At 45.4% G+C, this 23,111-nt stretch overlaps 1 protein-coding gene across 1 annotated transcript; it reads right to left on the minus strand.

Moving 5' to 3' along the window:
* Positions 1-1,788: 1,788 nt before the first annotated feature.
* On the minus strand, positions 1,789-21,921 carry MUC13 (mucin 13, cell surface associated). The gene is made up of 11 exons (XM_028091305.2): positions 21,703-21,921; positions 17,826-17,948; positions 16,863-16,969; positions 13,285-13,340; positions 9,925-10,085; positions 9,280-9,405; positions 8,832-8,964; positions 8,142-8,179; positions 6,546-6,630; positions 4,089-4,287; positions 1,789-3,100 (listed from the first exon to the last, which is right to left on the minus strand). Exons 1-10 carry the CDS (start codon positions 21,821-21,823, stop codon positions 4,089-4,091), a joined length of 1,149 nt encoding a protein of 382 aa, XP_027947106.1. The 5' UTR covers positions 21,824-21,921; the 3' UTR covers positions 1,789-3,100.
* Positions 21,922-23,111: the final 1,190 nt, after the last annotated feature.

Here is a 23,111-nt window from a genome sequence, read left to right on the forward strand (position 1 = left end):
CATTCTGACAGCCCTCCAAGGCTGTGGGACAATCAGTTTGGAAAACCTTTGCAAAGTTCCCAGTGAGCAGAAACAAATGAATTGTAGGTCATATTATGAAAGAATCAAAAGCAACTTTGAATGTGAAAGTCATTTTCATAAACATTACACATACACATATTTAGAGCATTCCTTTTATTTAAACAATAGCAGTGAAAGTCTGCGAAAAATGGATGATACTCTGGTCATGAAGCCCAGTTTGTATGGCCCAGGACATTTGAGAAGCGATGGAAACTGGCATGCTGAGGTGCAGTGGGCCACAGGAAGGTGGGACTCTTTAGAAGAGAGGTTCCAACAGCCTGCTTCTAACACTGAATCCAGAATCATCTTCAAATGTAGGAGGGCATGGGTGGCTCAGGTCGTTAGGTGTCTGCCTTTGGCTCAGATCATGATCCCGGGGTCCTGGGATCGAGCCCCACGTCAGGCTCCCTGCTGCCTGTCAGGCTCCCTGCTCAGCAGGGAGCCTGCTTCTCCCTCTCCTCCCAGCTCATGCTTTCTCTTGCACTTTCTCACATAAAAAAAGTATTTAAAAAGTCAACCAATTTTAAGTTACATCTACATTACTTCTGCTGCTGTAAACTGACTAATGGCTAATGTCTTTACAGGTATTAATAGCTCCTAAGAGTGTTTCTTTTATCCCATTTACCACCTAGCCTTGTGAACACAAGAGTAAACATGAGTGGTGTCAGTGAGGATGTTTTCAGCTCCAAAAATAGAAAGAACTACTCACAGTGGACCAACAGTAAAGTCCAGATGCTTCAGGCATGGTCTGATCAGAGCTTCTCCATTTTTCCATGATTCCGTGTGTCAGCTGAGCAAGACTGAAGCAGTCTGAGGCCTCACATCCTGAAGCCCACTTTATTAAGAAAACAGTTTCTGGGGTGCCTGGGTGGCTCAGTTGGTTAAGCGACTGCCTTCGGCTCAGGTCATGATCCTGGAGTCCCGGGATTGAGTCCCACATTGGGCTCCCTTCTCAGCAGGGAGTCTGCTTCTCCCTCTGACCCTCTTCCCTCTCATGCTCTCTATCTCTCGTTCTCTCTCTCTCAAATAAATAAATAAAATCTTTAAAAAAAAAGAGAGAGAGAACAGTTTCTTTCTCCAAGCCTCCTACTAAAATTAAGGCTTTATTCTAATTGTGTCCACTTATGCCATGTGCTCACTAAACCTATCACTGGCAGGCGGAATGGGGTTCCACTGATCGGCTTGGGCCAACCAAGACCTGCCGTTGGAGCTGGGGGTCAGATTGGTCCCACCCAAAATGCTTGGCTGCTTCATAATGGGAGAGAAGTAGGATGTGCATGGGGAAACAGCCAGAAACATCTACTACACAATTAAACAATTACCCTGGGTGATCTAACAGCCCCTAATGAGGACTGCAGATATCAATCTAGTTTGCCATGTGTCATGTTTGCTATTGAAAGTGAGACTAGGGGCACCTGGGTGGCTCATTTGGTTAAGTGTCAGACTCTTGATTTCAGCTCAGGTCATGATCTCAGGGTGATGAGATCAAGCCCCGTGTCGGCTCCATGCTGAGCGGGGACTCTGCTTGAGATTCTCCCCGCCTCTCCCTCTGCACCTCCCCACCGCTTTAAAAATAAATGAATAAATCTTTTTTTTTAAGTTAAAGAGAGAGAAAGAGAGAAAGAGAGAAAGAGAGAAAGAAAGAAAGAAAGAAAGAAAGAAAGAAAGAAAGAAAGAAAGAAAGAAAGAAAGAAAGAAAGAAAGAAAGAAAGAAAAGAGAAAGGGAGAGAGACTTACTGCTATGTGCATCACCAAAGGGCCCAAACACAAGGAAGAACACCACCTACCAAAGACACTTTGTTACCTCTTACAGTTAATAGTCAAGAACAAATAATAGTAACAACAAATAAAAATGACTTGCAAGGGGACCAGACATTAGACATAAACAAGGACAGTATTAACATTAAAGAGAGCGCGTGCCGGGTGTGGCTGTGTGCGTGCTGGCGGCCACAGGGAAGGCCGGGGCCTCCATGAAGGACCTCTGCAATCTGTGTCCCAAGCCTGGACGTCTGGAGCCGAGGAGCCAGAGCACGAGCTCCCTCTTTCACCATCAACCAAACAGAATCTGCAATTTCTCAAAGTGACCTCCAGCTCTTGCCCCTGGGGTGTTGTCTTCACACTTCTTTAGGCTCCAAGTCGTGGGTTGGACATGAACTGGAGGAAATGTCTGTTTGCTCATTGAGGAGGATCTGAGGATGAAGGTAGATCCAGCGAGCGTTCTCCCATACTCATCCGCGCAGCCCAGCTCCCTTCTGCCTCTGTTCCTCTCACTCCTGGTTATGGGTTTTGGGTTTTTTTTTTTCCTCCTCGCCTCTACCACCTACTGGCATTTCAAAAACTCTGGGATGTACTCCATGGTGGGCAGTTCTAGTCTGGGCCTTCTAGTTAACATCAAAAAGATCCTGCATTCCCAGTCACTTCTCCCCCGAAAGCTGAGAGACAGGTCTTTTTTCTGTCTCCTTGGTGTGAGGCCAGGTCACAAGCTCCTGGCAGAGCAAGGGTGATGAAATGCCTACACTGGAGGGACCGAAGTAGCATCCTATTTTAATTTATTAGAGAATGAGCCCGAGAACCTTAAAAGATGGTATTTCTTCTCATGCCCTTAACTGCCATAGCTGGCGCGTTAAGAGTCTCTCAGAATTAGGTTCCAGATCTATAGGCTATCAACTCAAAGCAACACTCTCCCAGGAGTCAACAATCCTGGGGGGCTTTCCTCTAGATTGGAAATGGTTATTGTTGCCCCACCAGGAAAAAGAAACAAAACCAAAAACCTAACCACTGTACTGATTGGACAAAATCAACTATCTTACAAGTGCTAATAGCATCTATGTGCATTTAATTCCCTAGGTACTTAGCAAACAAGCTGCATTCATTGAAAGCAGTCACAACTTTATCCAGAGAGGCTGGGTCCTGGGTGGCAGAGGAATTCCAAAGGCCAGATCCTCCCGGCTGCTCACTTCTCCATTGGCCTTTTAAACACTCAAAAGAAAAGCTCCTACATTGGGTCAAGGGCCATGGATGGTCCCCAATTTTTACCATTCTAGACAAAAAGAGAGAAAGAGAGAGGGGGGGAAAAAGAAACTCTTAGAAGTATTGCAACTGAATCCTATGAGAAAAATTAGATTAACAAATTATTAACATTACTTCAATTAACAGTATTTGAATACTATTTTTCAAATTAGAACAGTCACTGTTCTAGGTTCCCTGTCCATATTAGCTTATTTGATTTTTATCCTACGAGAGAAAAATCCGTATGTCCATTTCACAGCTGAGAAAACAAACCCAGAGAAGTCGAATACCTTGTCAAAGATCACACAGCTGATACAAGTAACAGAAGGGCAAGGCTTCAAACCCGGGCTCTAAATCCCATGCTTATTCTACCTCTAAGGGGTTGGTTCTCTTTAGAGATTATGCTTGATGTAAAGCTCTCCCCATCAGGAGGAAAGGAGGTTTGTAATGAGTCTGCTGGTTAAGGTTCACCTTGCGTGGGGCCAGCAGGCACTCCCATAGGACAACCATTCTTGGCTGTTGCCGACTAGACCATGTGTCTGATCCAACATGGCGCTCCTGGTGCAAGTCAACCCCTTGTACATACACGAAACATTATTTAGACTTCCATGACTTAAGAAAACTTTATATGCAAAATAAATCATGGGATTTCAAAATAGAAATAAGCCACGTTTTCCCAGGATGGTCATAGTGTGTTAAGAAATCCTCAGCGGGTGGTGTGCTTGCCGGGGGAAGTCTGCAGAAGTGAAATGTGCACGGAGAACGCGGAGTCTCTGCCCCTATCCTCAGTGATGTGTCTAAAGTCACATAGATGGTCAGTGTTAGGGACCCAAGTGGTGGCCATTTAACAATAGGAGGGAGCAAAAAACAAAAAAACAATAGGAGGGGGCATCCTCTAATCTTTCTCTTTTGATTGGAAAACAAAAACAAAGAGGCCTGCAGCCAGGACTGGATGACCCAATGGCCCCGTCCCTGCTCTGCCCTGGGCATTCCACTCCCTCCCAAGCCCACTGACTCACCTAGTAGTCAGGGCGGGGCATGCTTCTCCCGTGTGCATAGGGATTCGGTGGCTGACTGGAGACATTTGCCCTGACTTTAGGGAAGATGCTCCCATCTGCTCCGAGATTGCTGAACCCTGTCGTCTGCTGCAGTCTCAGGTTTTGAAAGTCGTTCTCAATCAAGTTCTGTTCTTCAGTATTCTTGTTTTTGTTCTTTTGGCTATAAATGGTAACAAGAATTAGGATCTGACAATGGCAGAAGTTCCTTGACGCAAGTGTTAGTATTCTTTTAAAAAAAGTTTTCAAATTCTGAAATGATTTCAAATTTACATATAAGGTACAAACCAAAAAATTACACAGAGCTTCCATGCGTCCCTCACCGAGATGCCCCAACTGTTAACATTTCTGCACCATTAAGAATAAGTGCTTAGCCCTGATGCCCCACTACCCATAATACTTCACTACTCCGTTCGTGTACATTCCCTAAGTTTTAGGACAGTCTCCTCATAAGCTCTCCATAACCATCAACACCAGAACATTAACACTGATCCAACAATGCCATCCAGTGCTGTTGGTCTCATGCAAATTTTGCTAATAATGTTACTATTCTTAAGTGTGCTTTTGAGTTATATATGGAAGTCAAAGAGAAAAGATGATCTGTGATACAATTTTTCATTCAAGCAAAGTCAATGTCTACAGAAGTACCTCGGCCAATAAAACAAGTTCAAGGTATAAAGATCTTACAAGGAGAAAAAGGCGTTTCCCAGGGTCTGCTGTAGCCCCTCAAGGACCTCAAGTGTAAGTATTCAAGGCCCAGTAGAAGCGCTTGGAGGTGAGGGAGGTACCCACCCCCGATGAATTCTGACAGTGACCCTTCCTGCCTTCTGGCCCACAGACCTGCCCCTGTAGTGCCCTGGACCGCTGGAGTGCAGACTGGACCGGCTGCATCTGTGATGTCCACAGGGCACTCCCAGAATGACCGTCACCCACCGGAAATGTCCTAAGGGAAGACCCACTCACCCTGTGACCCCGGTAGCCCGCCTAGCCTACAACAGAGTTCTCGCCCTTTGGGAGCACTCCTGTCTAAGGAGAGGAGAAGCGGAGAAGCTTCATTCCCTTTGAAATAGGCAAGAAATTGTCATTCTTAATGTGTTCCCAAGAGTCATGAATCTGAGGCTGAACTAGGAGCAAACCCAGCTCTGCAGCGGGAAGCAGGAGCTGAGAAACATAGCTGTGGTGAGGTCACAAGGTTCCACATGCAGCCCCTGAGGATGCTGGAGACCCAAGACAGTTAGGCAATCCTCCTAAGGAAGGAAGATGCAGCCTTGCTCCAGAACAGAATATTCTGGCCATCTTCCTAGAAAAGGGAAGGTCGTACTCCTAATTCTCAGCTTTGCATCCTTATAATAAAGGCTTTGGGGAAGAGTTAATATCGAACTGGAATAAAAAAAAGAAGAAGAAGAAAGAAACAAAATCTATTTATCCTCTCACATTATAGTGCAAAATACGTATTTTGCCAAAATATAAGATGTGAGTGAAATGTTACAAGCAGCTTGTTTTTACCAAAGTGCATCCCACTCAGCACGTTTCTAATGGAATAGAGATAACAGTGTTCTCTCTCCCAGTTAATGGAGGGAACTTTATCTAAATATTTGTTGAATAAATGAAAGGACGCTACTCAAGTTCTTAGGCAGAGCACTTAAGGCACCAAGCCGCGAAATGGCTTTGCGGAGAGAACAAGCCACGGGGCTCAGCTGCAGCCGGTATTAGGCCCGCTGCCGCAGGGTCCTGGGCCCAGGGCCTTGATGAATGATCCTTGACAACATCAGTGGGGTTGAAAACTGCTAACACAGAGTTTCAGTGACATCAGAAAATGGTTGTTATGTCACATTATAGTGTTAAGCAAAAATAAACCTTAACAATATATATACATTTTTTAACACAAAGGGCACCTGAGTGGCTTAGTTGGTTAAGTTTCTGACTCTTGGTTTCAGCTTAGGTCATGATCTCAGGGTCGTGAGATCGAGCCCCAAGTCGGGCTCCGTGCTCTTGGGATTCTTCCTTCTTTTCTCCCCTCCCACCCCCCACACGTGCTGTCTCTAAAACAAGCAAAAACCAAAAACAACAAAAACCAAAAACAACAAACTCACACAAAGGTCACAAAATTCTGTCTATACCATCATTTAAAAAGAAAAAAGTCTGGAAAGATATATGCCAAAATGTTAGTTGCCTCAGGGTGATAAGTTTTGTGAGTGGTTTTTTACCTGTGCTCCTTTACACATTTTTCTGTTTTCTTCAGTAATCATGTATGGCTTATATAAACCAAAGCAAATTAAGGTAAGAGAAAAAGCCAACAGTATTAGAGAGGTCTCGCCTCATCTCCCTTCTCCTGCCCCAGCAAGGCTAGGTATGTTTTGAACCTGGAGCATGATGCCAGTGGTGCCAAGCCCTAGGGAAAGGGATACGTCCACTCCATACCTTGCTGAGAAGATCAATGCAATCAGCAGGCAAAGAATGAGGGCACCGCCAATGGTGCCCACGACAGTGAGGATCAGCTGAAATTCTGAAAAGGAAAAGCAAAGAGTAGGCACAGCCTTCCACAAGCAGCCCTCATTGTCTACTGCACAGGTTCCCAGAGGTTCCCAGAGGTTCCCAGAGGTTCCTGGCTGTGAAGACAATCAGGCTGTGGTCCCCGCCCCCACCCGGGCCAGCTTGGCTGGCAGGTTGGGGGGGGTACTGTGTCTTCGGAACCCAATCGGAAGAGGCTGCCTTGCCAGATAAAAGACCATAAACAACAGAGGAGGCCATGATGGGGGGGGCGGGGGGCAGAGCCTTTCTGGGCTCCGCGGGAGATGAGACATTAACCGACGGGCGCATCCCATCCTAACCTCTGCTGCCTCTGCCTGCCCACCACGTCTGACCTTGCAGATAAGCAGGGGGAACAAGGCTGGAGTTAAATTTGTCACTAACAGAGGCTTCATAGAATCAGTGAGGGGAGAGCTCGTGGCGACCATTCTCTTCCTCTAGATCTGCTCTGGCTGGCACTACCGAGCACGGCAAATGAGGCTATGAGCTGCCTGTGCGGACAGCACCCACGGCAGATTTCAAACACGCAGGATGAAAGAAAACAAACCTAAAATTTCTCATGAGAAACACTTATTGATGATAGGCTGAAAAATATTTTTGATATATGAAGTGAAATAAAATGTTATTAAAATCAAGTTCACTTACTTCTCTTTAATAAATGTAGTTAGAATTTTTAAGATTTGAAATTAAATATGAAGCTCCATTACATTTCTGTTGGACGGTGCTGTTCTAGAACCCTCTGTCTCAGATTTCTGCTTCATGACTGCCATATATGCCACCTCCAACCTGGATTCATAGGGGCATAGACCATGTTTGGAAAGGGACCTCAAAGGTCAACCTCTCATTTTGTAGGTGTGCATGCCGAAAGCCCGGAAGGAAGGAAAAACTTAGCAAATCCAGCCTTGCAACAAAATACAATAGAAAGTGAGAGCATTTTTCATCACTAACTTTGTGGCTGGCTGAGAGGCCAAGAGTAATGTTTCCTTCACCTTGGATGACCAGTCTTTATGTAAAATTTGAAATGTAATATAATTAAAAATATAAAGTTAGTATTGTCCCAATCTGGTGGGGGTGGGGTGTGGGAGAGAATGAAAGCAACTGAGCTTGCAACAACACATCCCAAGCTAGTAAATAGCTCGGGGACTGAAAGGCTGGAATATTTAAATGGTTTTTAGTTCTGCTCTCCCATGACCACACACATTTTTGGAATATACTGGTCTTTTATCCTTGCCAGTGACAGAAAATAAACAGAATGTTAGGACACCCAGAGCCCACCTCTTGGGCTGGGTTCTGTTATTTTCTATAACGGGGTGCTGCTGCCCAGGATCTGAAGGCAGGCATGGGACGGCATGACCCAGAACGCAAACTGCAGGCAGACTGTCTCGCTCTTTATGAAGGGAGCCAGAGACTTTGGAGTCCTGGGCAGAATTTTGAACGTGTTCCCTATTTCTCAGAAGCTTAATAACAAAGCAGAACTTTTATACTCACTGTCTTCACAGTTGACTCCGCTGTAGCCAAATGCACACCTAAAATACAATGATGGAAACCATGGTACAGTCTCTGCGGGGCTCACGTCAGAGTTCCCACCCAACCACCATGTATTCCTTTCCATCTGCCTTTCATTCTACCCGCCCCCTTTCTCCTTCTCCTCTTTCTCTTTTCTTCCTTATGCTCCCATTCTTCCAGGTGAGCACCTTCCATGGAGCTCTGGAAGGCTGAAGAGGGGACACAATTCCAATTGGTCCCATTTCCTACTGACTGAACCCTCCACCCTCTGAGCTCCGGAAGATTCAGCAATTCAAACTCAGCTGAAGCCCAGAGGCATGGAGCATTGCAGCGGCCGGCGGCGGGGGTGGGGGGGGTGCTCGGCTGCAAGGCCCCATGGCTCTGCCACCTAATTGCTGCCCTGTAAGCTGGGGCTTTATTTACATTCTCTGAGCTTCACATTGCTCCCTGGCAAATGGGGAATGAATTCATTCCTAACAGTGTTGTGGTTCCTAGCACACAGAGAATGTTCAAGAACCATCAATGCTGATGACGATATGATGGAGCTCTTATACCTACCAACGTATGGCAGCATTCCAACATCCTGACCCTAAACCCATGCATACGTCTATACGTTCTATCCTTTGTGGCTAGCTCCCATTGTGGTAAGATGAAAAAGGAGCGACTTCTTACTCTTGACAGATCCCAGGAACATATTCCTTGTAGCCTGACAGGCACACACACTCAGCGCTCCTGTTTTTCTCATTCACTAAGCATTGCATATTGTTGTCTGCGTTGCAGGTGTCAGGACACTTTATAGCAGAAGCTTCAAAAGAAAATTTCTGAGTTATTTTCAAAAACAACCCCTTCAAGCGCAAAGTGATATGTCACAGAACACAATTTTTTAATATTGCTTTTTCTGGGTAAAGTGGGGTGCTGCCTGGCTGCGCGCACGGCACGCTTCCTGTGAAGATGCACACGGGCTGCCTTGCCAGGTTCGTGTGTCTAAAGCCCAAACCCACACCCCTCAGACTCTGGAATGCACATGGAAGCATGAGCAGTAAAGCTTGTATTTTGCAAATGAAAAAGGAGAGAAGGTAGGCGTTGTGAAGAACACTTAACAAGCAAGTGGAACACTCACCAACACACATAGGGACCTGGGGGTTAGGTCTTTCCATCCCCTGCTTGCATTTACACAGCAAACCATTGCTACAGTCGTCTTGCTTATTTTCCTCTTCACAACCGTAATAATCACACAGAGTTTGAACTGGGAGGCACAGACAATTCAGAAATATGGTCAGTGAGACAACAGGGAGAGGAATTAGGTCAGTGCGATAAATAAATGGTTGTTGTTTCAGGCCACTAAGCTTGGGGGTGGTTTGTAACACAGCAAAAGTGAATTGTTCTAGCTGTGCTGGGGGGGCTGGTGGGTCAGCCTAAAGGGGAAACAGGGCAAGGAAGGCTTTCTGGGATCATTTGGAAGCTGCAGCTTCCAACGATGAAGGCTTTATACAGCCTTCTTGTTTCTCCTTTCTTCCTACCTTCCCACCTTCCAAAGAGAGGAGCAAACTGGTCAGTGTGATGACCTGGTGGGGAGAGGGGAACGGCTGGAAAGGAGTAGAACCAAGCAAGGGAGGAGAGGGAGGAAGAACGCTTGGTTCACTGGAACTGGGCCCATCTGTGGATTCAAGTGTCCTGCTTTTCTTGCCCCCTTTTCAGAGAATGGAAATGTTTACAAAAAGGTAGGTCTTCAAGGAAACCTCGAAGAGAAGTATCGAATGCTTACAATTATAGCTTGTGATGCCAGCCAAGTTGTTTTGAATTGCTTTTTTAATTGATTCAGCCACAGTCTCCTCAGTTTCTTTTGTAGCTTCTGTGAAGATGTTTAAGACCTCTACCACAACAACATTGTCACCAGCACGCACTCCTGATCTTGCTGAAGAGGTGCTAAAAATGAAATGAATCCATCACTTGATGAACTGAACCGAAGGATCCACAGACTGGTCTTCAGAACCTCCCAGACTCCTGTCTCCTCTAGTCTTGACCCACTGTCCTATATCCACAACTGGAGCCCAAATACGGGGGACCTGGAGGTGCAGTAAGATGGCGGTTTATAGGCCCAGAGATCTAGCTCGCTTCGATGTGTGCTCAGAGGCCATCTCTAGCTAAACAATGTCCTGTTGGAGGATTTTTTTAAAGATTTTATTTATTTATTTAGTTGACAGAGAGAGAGAGAGAAAGAGAGTGAGTGAGAGAGGGAACACCAGCAGGGGGAGTGGGAGAGGGAGAAGCAGGCTTCCCGCAGAGCCGGGAGCCCGATGCGGGGCTCGAGCCCAGGACCCCGGGATCATGACCTGAGCCGAAGGCAGATGCCTAACCGACTGAGCCACCCAGGCGCCCCGCCCTCTTTTTTTTTTTTTTTTTTAGTTTTTAAATTTTTATTTATTTGACAGAGAGAGAGATAGCAAGAGCGGGAACACAAGCAGGGGGAGTGGGAGAGGGAGAAGCAGGCTTCCCGCAGAGCCGGGAGCCCGATGCGGGGCTCGATCCCAGGACCCTGGGATCATGACCTGAGCCGAAGGCAACCGCTCAACCAACTGAGCCACCCAGGTGCCCCCCTGTTGGAGGATATTGAGAAAAGTTGTGGACAATCCTTTTTAGGAGCTAGAAGCCTGGAGCTAACCAGAAGTAGAACAGGTAACATCTGAAACTAACTTGTCCCTCTCTGTAGAAAATCAAGAGTAGTACACGTGATACCCTGAAATAAGGAGGGTGGGGTGTAGGGAGCATGAGCAAAGACCACCACATCAGAGCCCCAGAAACTGAGTGCCTGCGCCCCAAGAACCGCTGTGCCAAGTTCTACTTCTTCCACAGTCCAAGAGGAATCAAGTGATACAACCACTAAAAGAGACAGAGAGGGGAGAAAGGACTTCAAAAACTCCTTCCCTCTCCAACCTCTGCCTGTGTGTTTTCAAGACTCATGACTTTTGAAGAAACATCAGAAGCTTGGAACATAGCCCAACCCATTTAGGAAATGTTTACAGCCATGTAAGTTCTTCAGAACTATCGAGAAAATCCAAAATCCAAAGTCAGAACCAAATTCTGTTTTTTAGGAACGGTCACCACAAAAGGAGTGCAAAAAACAAAATGGGCTTCTGATTCTAGCTGAAAATGATTCATTCATGATAGGATTTAGAGGTGGCCATAGAATGTACAGGGCAGTGAGCAAAGGATATTTGATACAAGTCATTTGATAAAGAGATCAGTTGAAAAGTGAGCAGAAATCTCTGGTATCATTTTGCAGCAGGGCCTAGGAAAGAAAAGCCATCCACAATTCATTCATTCAAAGAACCTACTAGCGCACACTCCAATTTAGGGGGCAAAATGTTACAATGAAAGGAACAATGGAACCACTGCATATTTAATAACAGAACGGCATAGCATAAGTGGTCAGAGCAGTAGCCTTGGCACTAAGAGGCCTGAGATCTAGACCCAAGATGGCCACCACCTTTTGTGGCCCAAGGCCAGTCACAGTTTCCCCGAGCCTGAGTCTCCTCCTCTTTCCGAAGAGAGATTTGCAAGAGAAATTCTGAAGATCCTTCCAATTCCAACATGGGTGCTGTAGAGAAAGAGCTCAGGGAGCAGAGCTGAAAAAATGCCTTTCTAGGTGAGAGAGGGCCCTGCACACCCCCTCAGGTGCCGGAGCTAGTTCGTCTCTGGAACACTGAGCTCACAAGTAGAAGGTCGCCTCCAAACGCTCCTGGGTCCCTTTCAGTAAGTCATTAAAAAGCAAACATATGCCACAGTATCGGGGAACCCCCCCCCACTCCCCGGGACCAGCTCTCCATCACACTTGCAGGGTTCCCTGTTCCGGAAGGGACACAGACAGGAACTGCCACGTGTTGAAATCGACTATGCGCCAGTCACTCTGTGCGGGTCGTCTTTCACATGGTATCCCACTTACTCCTCCCGCGGTTCCAGGAAGTCAATCAGATCATCCCAGCAATGCAGACAACATAACAAAGCTTTAGAGAGGTTGAAACACCTGCCCAGTCACACAGCAAGAAAGTGCCAAGGCCAGGAATCAAGTACAGAGGTGGCTGACGCCACCACAGCTCACTGATCCTGTCTTTATCCAGTCATCCCTGATGCACGAACTCCCTGCTGTCCATTAAACCAAACTTAAAACATGCCCTGAAACAATGCAGAGCACTTAGCAGCAGTCTGCTGCGTTCCTACGTCCAGCTTCAGGGCCTCTGCTGCTGCTTGCCCTTGCCATGTGAGCCCCGTGCCTCCCATTAGGCTGCCTGCTGCCCTCCTGGCTACCAACCACAGTGGCCCCTTGTTCACTGCCAAGCTCAAAACTCACCACTTTTATAGGACGTCTCCTCTGAATTTGTATGTATCAAATATGTATACTGTGTTTTATTTCACAAAGGATTTGACAAAGCTCATAAAGACAGATGCAACAGTAAAACCATAAAACCTAACTACATTAGGGCTGCTTTTTCTGTACAACTCCATTCATCTTAGAACATTCTTTCCCTGGCCTGCAGCGCATGTGTATTAATGTGCTTCAGAGAAGGCCACCATGGAATCAGTAACTTCTTGAGACTCCTCTGCCTCTTTGGGTCCCCAAATAAGCATCCAACACCAGTCATTGCATATCATTCAATAACAGCTTGTTCTTCCTGCAGAAGAGAGCTCACTGCTGGCCCTTCAGTAGCCAGGTATGTGACTGGGATATTCCTGTCTCCCTCACTCCCCGCCGCCCCTTGAGAAAAGAGATGACCATGAGCCATTCATTCTCTCCCTGCCCTCTGGAAGGCACATTCTAGGGGTTGACCAGGTGTGGTTTTAGCCAAGGAATAAAACCAAACAAACTGGTCAGGGCGATACCCTGGGCCATGCGTACAAGTTGCTGAGGAGCCAATCACAGACAGCATCTTGCTGCCCCAAGCGCCTGCCTGCCCAACCAGGCCAGGGTCAGTGTGACATGGAAAGCAGAGCCCTCTCCAGCACTCAGACTGACCACCTCTTCTTGTGACTTGCCACTGGAGGGACTTAGATAACTCAAGAGAAGACCAGAAGTCAGGCAAATGGACACCTGCCTCCGAAGTATCCCATCGGTCCATAGCAAACTTACCTTACATTATTAATTACAGTCTGTCCGTAATCAGAATTGCCAAATGTGTTCTTAAACTGTGGAGGAGGAGAACAGATTTAATAACTACCACAAAGAGGGGGAAAATGTGATACTGTATCTGAGTTTTCACACAAACACATTTCTAACCTCATTTGTATAAATACACATGGCTCATCACAGCAATTTGTCCCCATTTGATTTTTGTTCTAAAATAATACGATTCTGCTATGTCAGAGTTATCCAGCAAAAAGACCTAGGGCACCCAGCCAAACCAACGATCATACTTTTAAAAATAAGGTGACTAATTTACTCAGTTTGTGTTTTCAAGGTACCCGTGAAGTTTTGCATATTTGGTTTGCACGTTTGTTAGGCTTCTCTATAAGCATGCTTCGTGCACTCATCGATTCTCCCAGGGAACACTTATTTACTTGCCCACCCTGCCAAGCATCATGCCAGAAACAAATGGCGGAGACATGCGGGTCCTGCCCTGTGATGAGTCAGGGAACTACACCGTGAAGTGGGGAGAGGTGAGCACCATAGGGCAACACAATCTACCACAGAAATTCAAAGACGCTCTCTTCCAGTTGCCGAGAACCAGGGAGGGCTTCATAAAGGAGACCACCCTTAAAGCCGTTTTGGAATCGGTGCCAGGATGGGGAGAGGAGGAAGGAGCCTATACATGAATGTTCAGAAGCAGCGTGCCTCAGGAGGGAGCAGGCTGAACTGGGAAGAATATCTGAAGTCAAATTTCTCCATGTCAGCTTTTGCATAGTGGCTTTAAACTTCACCTTTCTCCTCGGAAACCTGGAGAAAGCAGTAAATTCCTACCGCATAGGGCTATAATGTTATCAAACGAGATGGAATATATGACACATGGCTTTGGGAGCTGGACGGGGCCCCAGCACGGGTACATCTTACTAGGCAGAATTGTGTTGAGAGCAGACAACTCTAGATACTTGCAGAGAAGGGGCCAGAGATAAAGCTGGAACCTCTGGCAGGGGTGAGGGTCCCAATGAGGATGTAAGTTCATTGATTCCAAGAATGGGGGTTTGTTTTCTCTTTCTGATGACATACCTTCCCCCACCCCCACCCCATAGCACTCAATACAGGGCAATCCCCAGGAAATGTTCTACAAACACTGGCTGACTGATGACTGAATGAATTAAATGCGAAAGACATGACCTTGGACATGTCTTCCCCTCTGTGGGCCCCAACCTCCGTATTTTATTATATGAGCATTGAACTGGGTTGGTGCAACCTTTTCATAATCCATGACTTTTTATTATTTTTCTCCTCATGGCGACCCAATGCTTTAAAGATCATGGCAACCAATGTCATTTTAGAAAAGATGTTATTTCTCTTTTATTCTAGTCAAATTCAAATAAATTTGATGCTCTAATTCATCTGGGTAGCCTTATATCCAGAATACATCTACATGCCTTTTAATTCTTTTAAATACTAGAAATAGCTGGTATTTCTGTAAACCATCAGAGGCCTGGGAGTTCACTTAGGAACAAGTTCACTGGATGACCTCCAAAGTCCCTCTCATTTACCCAATGACCATTGCCCATTTAATTTTCTTATTCCCAAAGAAGAGAGATTATAAAATTAGCATCTGGCACAGGAGATTTTTTTTTTTTTAATCTTCCAGGTCACCCTTTGAGGATGTTGGGATATACATATCTCAAACTGAAGGGCTGTTAAGTCTGGACAAGAAGGCAGGAGCCATCCAAACAGGCCTGCCGGGCCTCTACTGCACAACACAGCCAGCAGGCGAGAAGGAGTTTGAGAAGCAGCTTTGTGGTCAGGCAGGTCTGAGTTCAAATCCCCACCTCCTCATTCATCAGCTGGGTGACCTGCAGTCAGTTACTTAACCTTCCTGATCCTCGGTAGCCTCATCAGCAAAACGGCACCGTAGTACCATCTTCCCCACTGGGCTGTTTTCAGAATTTGAAATATTACACATAAAATGCCAGGCACATACGCAACAGGGAAACTCCAAATCCCTCTGCAGACTGTCCATTTGGATCCAGCTGGGTAGAAAATGGACCCTGCGAGACGTCGCAGGGCCTGAGCTAGAACTGTCCCGGCTACAAAGTCTGCTAAGTGGACCTTGAAGAAAGTCAATTGTTTGTTTTTTTTTGGGGGGGGTGTCTCTGGGGAGTCGCAAAAGAGTTCTGGCATATCCCCTTCAGAAGAAAAGCTTCCCGGAAATTAGAAGAATGCTCTATCCCCTCCCTGGTCCCTCTGAAATTATCAAAACCTGACTGAGATCAAGTCTTAAAATTGGTATCTGAACGGCACAGGCGTGTAGGAGGAGGGGTCTTTTGGACCCCCATACCCAAAGCAAGCTTGGGGGGATGTAGTGGTCACTGCTCAGTAAAGCCACGAGAGAACGGAGGGGTTCCCTGGAAATAGGAGCACACTGATATTGCTATCCTCAATGTACTATCATCCAAGTGGGCCAACTGGAATGTAAGTCCAGGATAAGAGGTAAGTCATGGTCAGCTGGCCCATCATGTTTAGGCTGTATGACAAGGGGCCAAGGCCAAGGCCGGGCTACTAAAGCCACGGTTTTTATCCTAGCAGCACCAGGCACGGGCTGTTTGGTCATGAGCACTAGCACTCCCTATGCTATCTGTAAATCGTTCAGACAATGATGCTTTATGTTCTACTAATTCTGCTAGCAAAACTCTTTTGTAATAAAATAATTCTGAATTGAAAGATACAGTCTTCAATATCTTCTTTAGTTCTTAAAAGTGTTTCTACACTTAGGGTTCTAAGACATATTTACAGTCTACTGTTTTTTCCCTTTAAAATTAAACTTTCAGAAACATTGGCTGTATGTCCTCTATAAGCTCTTTCAGATCTAACATCTGTGGTTCCAGAATGGAGATTTCCATCCCTTTTCATGTTGACACATTCACTCACAATAATCAAAATGAAATGAAGCTATTGTTCATTTTGACATTTTTAATAGTGGAGAAAACTAACAGATATTAAAAAAAAAAAGCCAGACTGGTATAGAAATGTATGCAAATTTGATCGTAAAACGGAAAAAAAAATCTTTTCAATTCTATGAAAATAATTTTATTTTAAAACATCATATATTTATGTGTCCATTTAAAAATATTGTAGGGACACTTGGGTGGTTCAGTCGGTTAAACGTCCGACCCTTGATTTCAGCTCAGGTCTTGACCTCAGGGTCGTGAGTTCAAGCCCCGCATTGGGCTCCACGCAGGGCATGGCTACTTAAAAAAAAATTCTAATAGCTTCTGTATCAGTGGGTATGGCATGGCTGGAGCAAGCTTCTAAAGGCCCTCTGCCATGCTGGGTGTTACCCATGTAGGTACAGGATCATGGGGAGGCCCAAGGGTCCCAGAGGAGGGGCCTGGGCAACCAAGCACCAGGGGGGTTAGGACAACTACAATTTACCAACGAGTAAGGATGCCTTTCACTATTTTAGCAACTGGAATAGCTGAACCAGTGTGTACTACCTGAACACCAGTCCTCCATGCTGCAAGAAAGTGTTAGAATGAAGAACACTTATATAGGAAGAAAGGTTAGAAAATACTTACAAAATCAGTAATTTGAATATGTAGTTTTTGATAGGCCATAGAATTTTTATCTCCCCAATCAGATGTTTCTGATACTTTTACTGTAATACTTCCAGGGAATAACTTTCCTGAAATTTAAGCAGAATCTTTTTATAATATTTAGTGTGAAGAGGGGTAATTTCCATTTTGTTTAAAATATAGATTATTCTTCAAAATTCTGCACATTATATGATGATATTATAGGAAGTCTGGAAAGATGAAAAATGTGACCCAAAATTCCATCCAACCCAACGCAACCATTTTTGTTTTGGTGTATTTCTCCTTTTTCTTCCAGGCATAGTTTACACTGTCATAATTCCATGACTCTTCTTTATCTTTGTTACATAATAAGCATTTTTCCAAATAATTACCTAGTCTTCATACCTATCTATCTATTTGAGTAGGCTCCACGCCCAGTGTGGGGCTTAAATTCATGACCCTGAGATCAAGAATTGCATCTCTACCGACGGAGCCAGCCGGGCGTCCTCCCCATAACTATTTTTTTTTTAATAACTATGACTTTTAGAGGCTGCATAATACTCTATGAAAAATGTGTTATCTTCATTGATAGTCATTTTTTGGTTTTCATGGTCTTGATTATTTAAAAGGAAAAAAGTTTGCAGCAAACATCTTTATGCACAAAACTTTCTATTATTTGGGGTCATTTACTTAGATCCCAGAAATGAGATTATTAGTGCTGAAATATGAACACCTGTTGGGCTTTTGGAATATCCCTGTGGTCCCTCTAGTTTCCACTGAGATGAAGCAGGAGCCTTTGTTGCCTATAAATTATCATCTACCTCTACTAAACCAACTGAGCCACCCAGGTGCCCCAAATCCTCTACCTCTACCATTCTGGGGGCCCTTTTTTGACATTACTTTGCATTTTCTATTCTACTTTAGGTCTGAAATGCAGCTCTGCAGGGTTCATCCCTTGTAACTCACCTTTTTTGCATGTGGAAGAGTTATAGTAATATCCTAATAAACACAGGCAAAAATGGGTATCATTCAGGATAACACATGAAGAACCACCTTTACAGGGAGCTCCTTGGCAAGGATTTCTGGGAACTGAGAGAGAGGAAAAAGAGATTAAAAATCCACAGAATGACAACAGATGACACCGAGAAACATACTTTAAAATCTTCATGCCTCCCTCCTGGGCACATTCTAGTCTTTCGTTGAAGAGCATACACCTCTATACGGAGTCTGTTGTGGAAATTCTGGAGCCAGGTGCTTATCAACAGTAAAGGCAGAGGTTGGTGGGTAAGAGTCTGCTCAGAGAGATAGCAGTCTCCTAATTCCAACTTCAGCATCTTTGGATCACAAGGATCCTTGAGAACCTTGATATCTGGTCCTCTAACACCAGGTAGGGCTTCCCAGTACCATTTGAAAGAGAGCGTCCTATTTTCTAGGGAATTATGAGTAACTGTCTTATAGGGACAGGCAGGAAGCCCCCAAAAGAAAGGAGGTATTTTTGGGGGGTGGGAGGGATGGGGTAGCTGGGTGATAGACATTGGGGAGGGTATGTGCTATGGCGAGCGCTGTGAATTGTGCAAGACTGTTGAATCACAGATCTGTACTTCTGAAACAAATAATGCAACATATGTTAAGAAAAAAGAAAAAGAAGAAGATAGCAGGAGGGGAAGAATGAAGGGGAGTAAGTCAGAGGGGGAGACGAACCATGAGAGACGATGGACTCTGAAAAACAAACTGAGGGTTCTAGAGGGGAGGAGGGTAGGGGGATGGGTTAGCCTGGTGATGGGTATTCAAGGGGGCACATTCTGCACGGAGCACTGGGTGTTATGCACAAACAATGAATCATGGAACACTACATCAAAAACTAATGATGTAATATATGGTGATTAACATAACAATAAAAAATTAAAAAAAAAAGAAAGGAGGTATTTTATTTGGGTTAGCATGCAAGGCATACAGATACAAGAAGGAAAGGGGTGGTAAGGGGACCCTGCAGATAGAAAGTTCGCAGAGGAAGTGATGAGGGCACACTCCACCCCCTGGCTTTCTGAATGGCTGACTTGAATGGATGGTGAGAATTATATTGCAATGGTTTCTCCATCACTGGTTGGTGCTCTCAGACCGGGCATCTTTCCTCTCTCTGGAGAAGTGGTAGGAATGGGGAGTGGAGTTAGATCAAAGGAAAATGGTTGTCTTGGCTGGCCATTTTCTCCATCTCTGTCAAATGAAATGATTCTGGGCTTTGATTTCAGAAAAGATGGAGTGACGGATCAAGAGATGTTAATGTTCTTATGAACCCATAGGTAGAAATTGTTGATTTTTTAAAAAGCTATACATAAAGTACAATGTGTCGAGCATCCTCCCTTTTGTGATAAAAGGAGGATAATATGCACAAACATACAAATATGTATGCTTGTATTTGCACACATTCCTCTGGAGATAGATATGAGAAACTGGCTACAGAAGTTGCCTCTGGGGAAGGGAACAGGAGTCTGGGTCCTAGGGGTAGGATAGGAGGGAGATTTAGTGCTTACTCCATATACTTTTGCCCTGTTTAAGCTTCTTTCCTTCCATAACTGTGGGTCTAATGTACTTTTATTTTAAAAAAAGTCAAAAATAAAATAGTGCTGGTGAATGCTCATACTGGTGGGAAAGCAAAATGGTACGGCCACCTTGGAAGACAGTCTGGCAGTTTCTTACAAAACTACACATACTCTTACCATAGGATCCAGCAAGCACACTCCTTGGTATTTACCCAAAGGAGTTGAAAACATGTCCATTCAAAACCTGCACAGGAATATTTATGGCAGCTTTATTCGTAATTGCCAAAACTTAGAAGCAATCAAGATGTTCTTCAGGTGATATGGATAAAACCATCATACATTCAGACAGTGGATTATTATTCAGAGTTAAAAAGAAATGAGCCATCAAGCCATGAAAAGACATGGAGGAAACTTAAATGTATATACTGAGTGAAAGGAGCCAACCTGGAAGGACTAACATATGAGTCCAACTACATGACATTCTGGAAAGACAAAACCATGGTAATAGTGAAAAATCACTGGTTGCCAGGGGTGGGGGGTGGGGTAGGGGATGAATAAGCAGAGCACAGTCAATTGGTAGAGCAGTGAAAGTATTCTATGATACCGTATGATGGATGCATGTCATTATACATTTGTCCAAACCCACAGAATGTGCAGCAGCAACAGGGAGCCTTAGCGTAGCCTGTGGACCTTGGGTGATGATGCTGTGTCGGTGAAGGTTCATCAGTTGTCACAATGTACCCTCTGGTGAGGGATGTTGATAATGCGCGAGGCCAGCCTCAGCTGTAAGTAAGCAAGGATGGTTTCGAAAATCCCAGGGAAGACATTGAGTCAACTCTACTCAGGATACACCAGACAAGTAACTCCTGGTAGGCTTATGAAGGACAGACCTGCCCGCTGGTTCTGTGTGCCAGGAATAAAGGCACAAGATAGTACAGCTGGAAGGGATTTTGGCGCCTATTTAGTTCAGTCATGTTATTACGGCCGGGGAAGGTGAAGCCAAGAGAGAAGTGATTTGCCCCCTCCCCACAGTGAGCTAGTGGTCGGGCCAGAACACAAAGCGGCTGCCTTGCTCTGGGAGAATGTCTGGGGAAGCAGGAATGGCTTAGAAAAGCTCTCTTTCCTGACTCCAGTAGAGCTGGCTGTGCAGCCGGGCCCCCAGTGGCCTAGCCTTCAGAACAGGCCCTTCAAACATGAAAGCAGACTGGGACCCAGGTGTTCTGAACAGGCTCTGGCTCCACTTGTTTAATCATCCATCTCTTAGATCTGTCAAAGAACATGGGGGGAGACCAGAGGAAGTCAGTGCAGGGGGCCATCCGCTTGCTCTTTGACCTTGGGCAAGTTGCTACCCTCGCTGGGCCTCAGTCTCCCTGAAAATGACAGGGTTTATGTAGACCCTTCAAGCCTAGATCTGAGGATTATTTTAGACCAGGGGTTGGGAAACTATGACTCAAATCTGGCTAGTCTTCAGTTTTTGTAAATAGCGTTTCACTGGTATACCGCCAGGCTCATGCCTGTGTATATTGGCCATGACTGCTTTCATGTTAAAATGGCAGAGGGGAGTAGTCACAACAGAATCCCTATTGTGGCCCGCAAAACCTAAAATATTTATTAGTTTGCCTTTACTGATAAAGTTGGCTGACCCCTATTCCAGACCAAACTTTGGGAAATGAGGCAAGTGGTTTCAGTAATTTTGGCTTGAGGTCAATTGCCATCTCTTAGTATTCCCGAAACATCTGTCCTTTGGACAACGGCCCCAGTCCATGTCTAGGACTGTTTGAGCACTGCTGTTGTTTGGCTCTTTATCCCTCAGGCTCAAATTCCATGAATTAACTAAAACTCCAAACTGTGATCGGCCACCATGGTAATGTCCCATTTTTCACTAACATTGTTAAGGAGTCAGGGCAGAACTGACTCCTTCCTTAGGTAGATCAGGGAGCTAGACCAGTGGGGCTGGTGAGACAGCACTTGTTTGGACCTCAGAGAAGCTGAAACGATTTCTAAAAATCCCCTGGAGAGGTAGCTGGCATGATGTCCACGTTCATAAAGACATTCCACATCTAGCTGTAAGTGGCACAGGTGGGAAAGAAAGGAGAGCAGAATGAAACCGTGGGTTATCTTTTAGGGTCTCTGCCATCACTACTAGCCTTTGTGACTCAGAGTTTTTAATTCCAGGGGTTCATGGTCAAAGAAACCTTGGGTGTTTTGATACCCACTTCCTTCCACCCGCAGAACACACCTACCACCCTCCACAATGCCGACCCCACAAGTAAGCAGTCTTTGAGGGAAGGAATGGCTCTTACCTGTGGGATCGGGCTTTGTGGTGCTGATCTTGGACGAAGTGACACTGCCAGAAGTCACTGAAACAGCCTCTGAGGAATTATTTTGCGTGATTGGGGTGACGGTCGATCCATTATTGTTCATTTGTGTTGTTGGAGAAGGAGCAGTTGAGCTTGAGTTACCACTTTCAGGTGAGGTCTTAGTGGTGGTGTTACCTATAGGTGATGTTTTTGCAACTGTGCTTGATTTACTTTCTGTAGATGTGACAGTGGAGGCTGGAACTGTACCTGATACAGAAACTGAAGTAGGTGGAGTTGGTGGGGTGGGAGTAGAAGTAGGTGGAGTTGGTGGGGTGGGAGTAGAAGTAGGTGGAGTTGGTGGGGTGGGAGTAGAAGTAGGTGGAGTTGGTGGGGTGGGAGTGGAAGTAGGTGGAGTTGGTGGGGTGGGAGTGGAAGTAGATGGAGTTGGGGTGGGAGTGGAAGTAGGTGGAGTTGGTGGGGTGGGAGTGGAAGTAGGTGGAGTTGGTGGGGTGGGAGTGGAAGTAGGTGGAGTTGGTGGGGTGGGAGCGGAAGTAGGTGGAGTTGGTGGGGTGGGAGCGGAAGTAGGTGGAGTTGGTGGGGTGGGAGCGGAAGTAGGTGGAGTTGGTGGGGTGGGAGCGGAAGTAGGTGGAGTTGGTGGGGTGGGAGCAGAAGTAGATGGAGTTGGTGGGGTGGGAGCAGAAGTTGTGGTGGTGGTATCACTTGTGGTAAGATCACTGGTAGTCATGCTTGAACTGAGGTTAAATGGTGTTGACTGGGTTGCTGGGGGAACAGAGATACCAAGTTTCAGAAGACAGAACATTCAGTACATAATGGCAATTGCTTTTAATACTAGTTAGTACCCAATCATTCTTTTCTGAAAAACAAATACAGTTGACTACATTAAAAATGAAAGTACGTGGGGCGCCTGTGTGGCTCAGTCGTTAAGCATCTGCCTTCGGCTCAGGTCATGATCCCAGGGTCCTGGGATCAAGCCCTGCATCAGGCTCCCTGCTCAGTGGGGAGCCTGCTTCTCCCTCAGCCTGCCCCTCCCCCTGCTTGTACTCTCTCTCTCTGACAAATAAATAAATAAAATCTTAAAAAAAAAAAAACAACATGAAAATACAGGACTGCTTGGAACACACACACAAAACCCCACAATAAATAAAAGTAAAAATTAAACAGACAAAACCGGAAAAGTGTTACTGAAACCTGTTACAAAAAGTTAGTATGTATGAAGATGAGTACCAAGAAGTAACACCGCTTCTGCCTGCAGTTGCAGAACTATATTAATCTGGGTTTAATACTCCTGAGTAGTCCTCTGTGAGGACAACTGAAAGCACCAGCATGGGGTGCAGTTATGACCTGAAAGTGGCCTCCTTTTGTCTTTACAGTTTAAGGCAATCGTCCTCATT

Source organism: Eumetopias jubatus, unplaced genomic scaffold (assembly GCF_037043125.1).
Source record: "Eumetopias jubatus isolate StellerSeaLion01/CBP00866 unplaced genomic scaffold, mEumJub1_p1.0 scaffold_1, whole genome shotgun sequence".
NCBI lineage: Eukaryota > Metazoa > Chordata > Mammalia > Carnivora > Otariidae > Eumetopias > Eumetopias jubatus.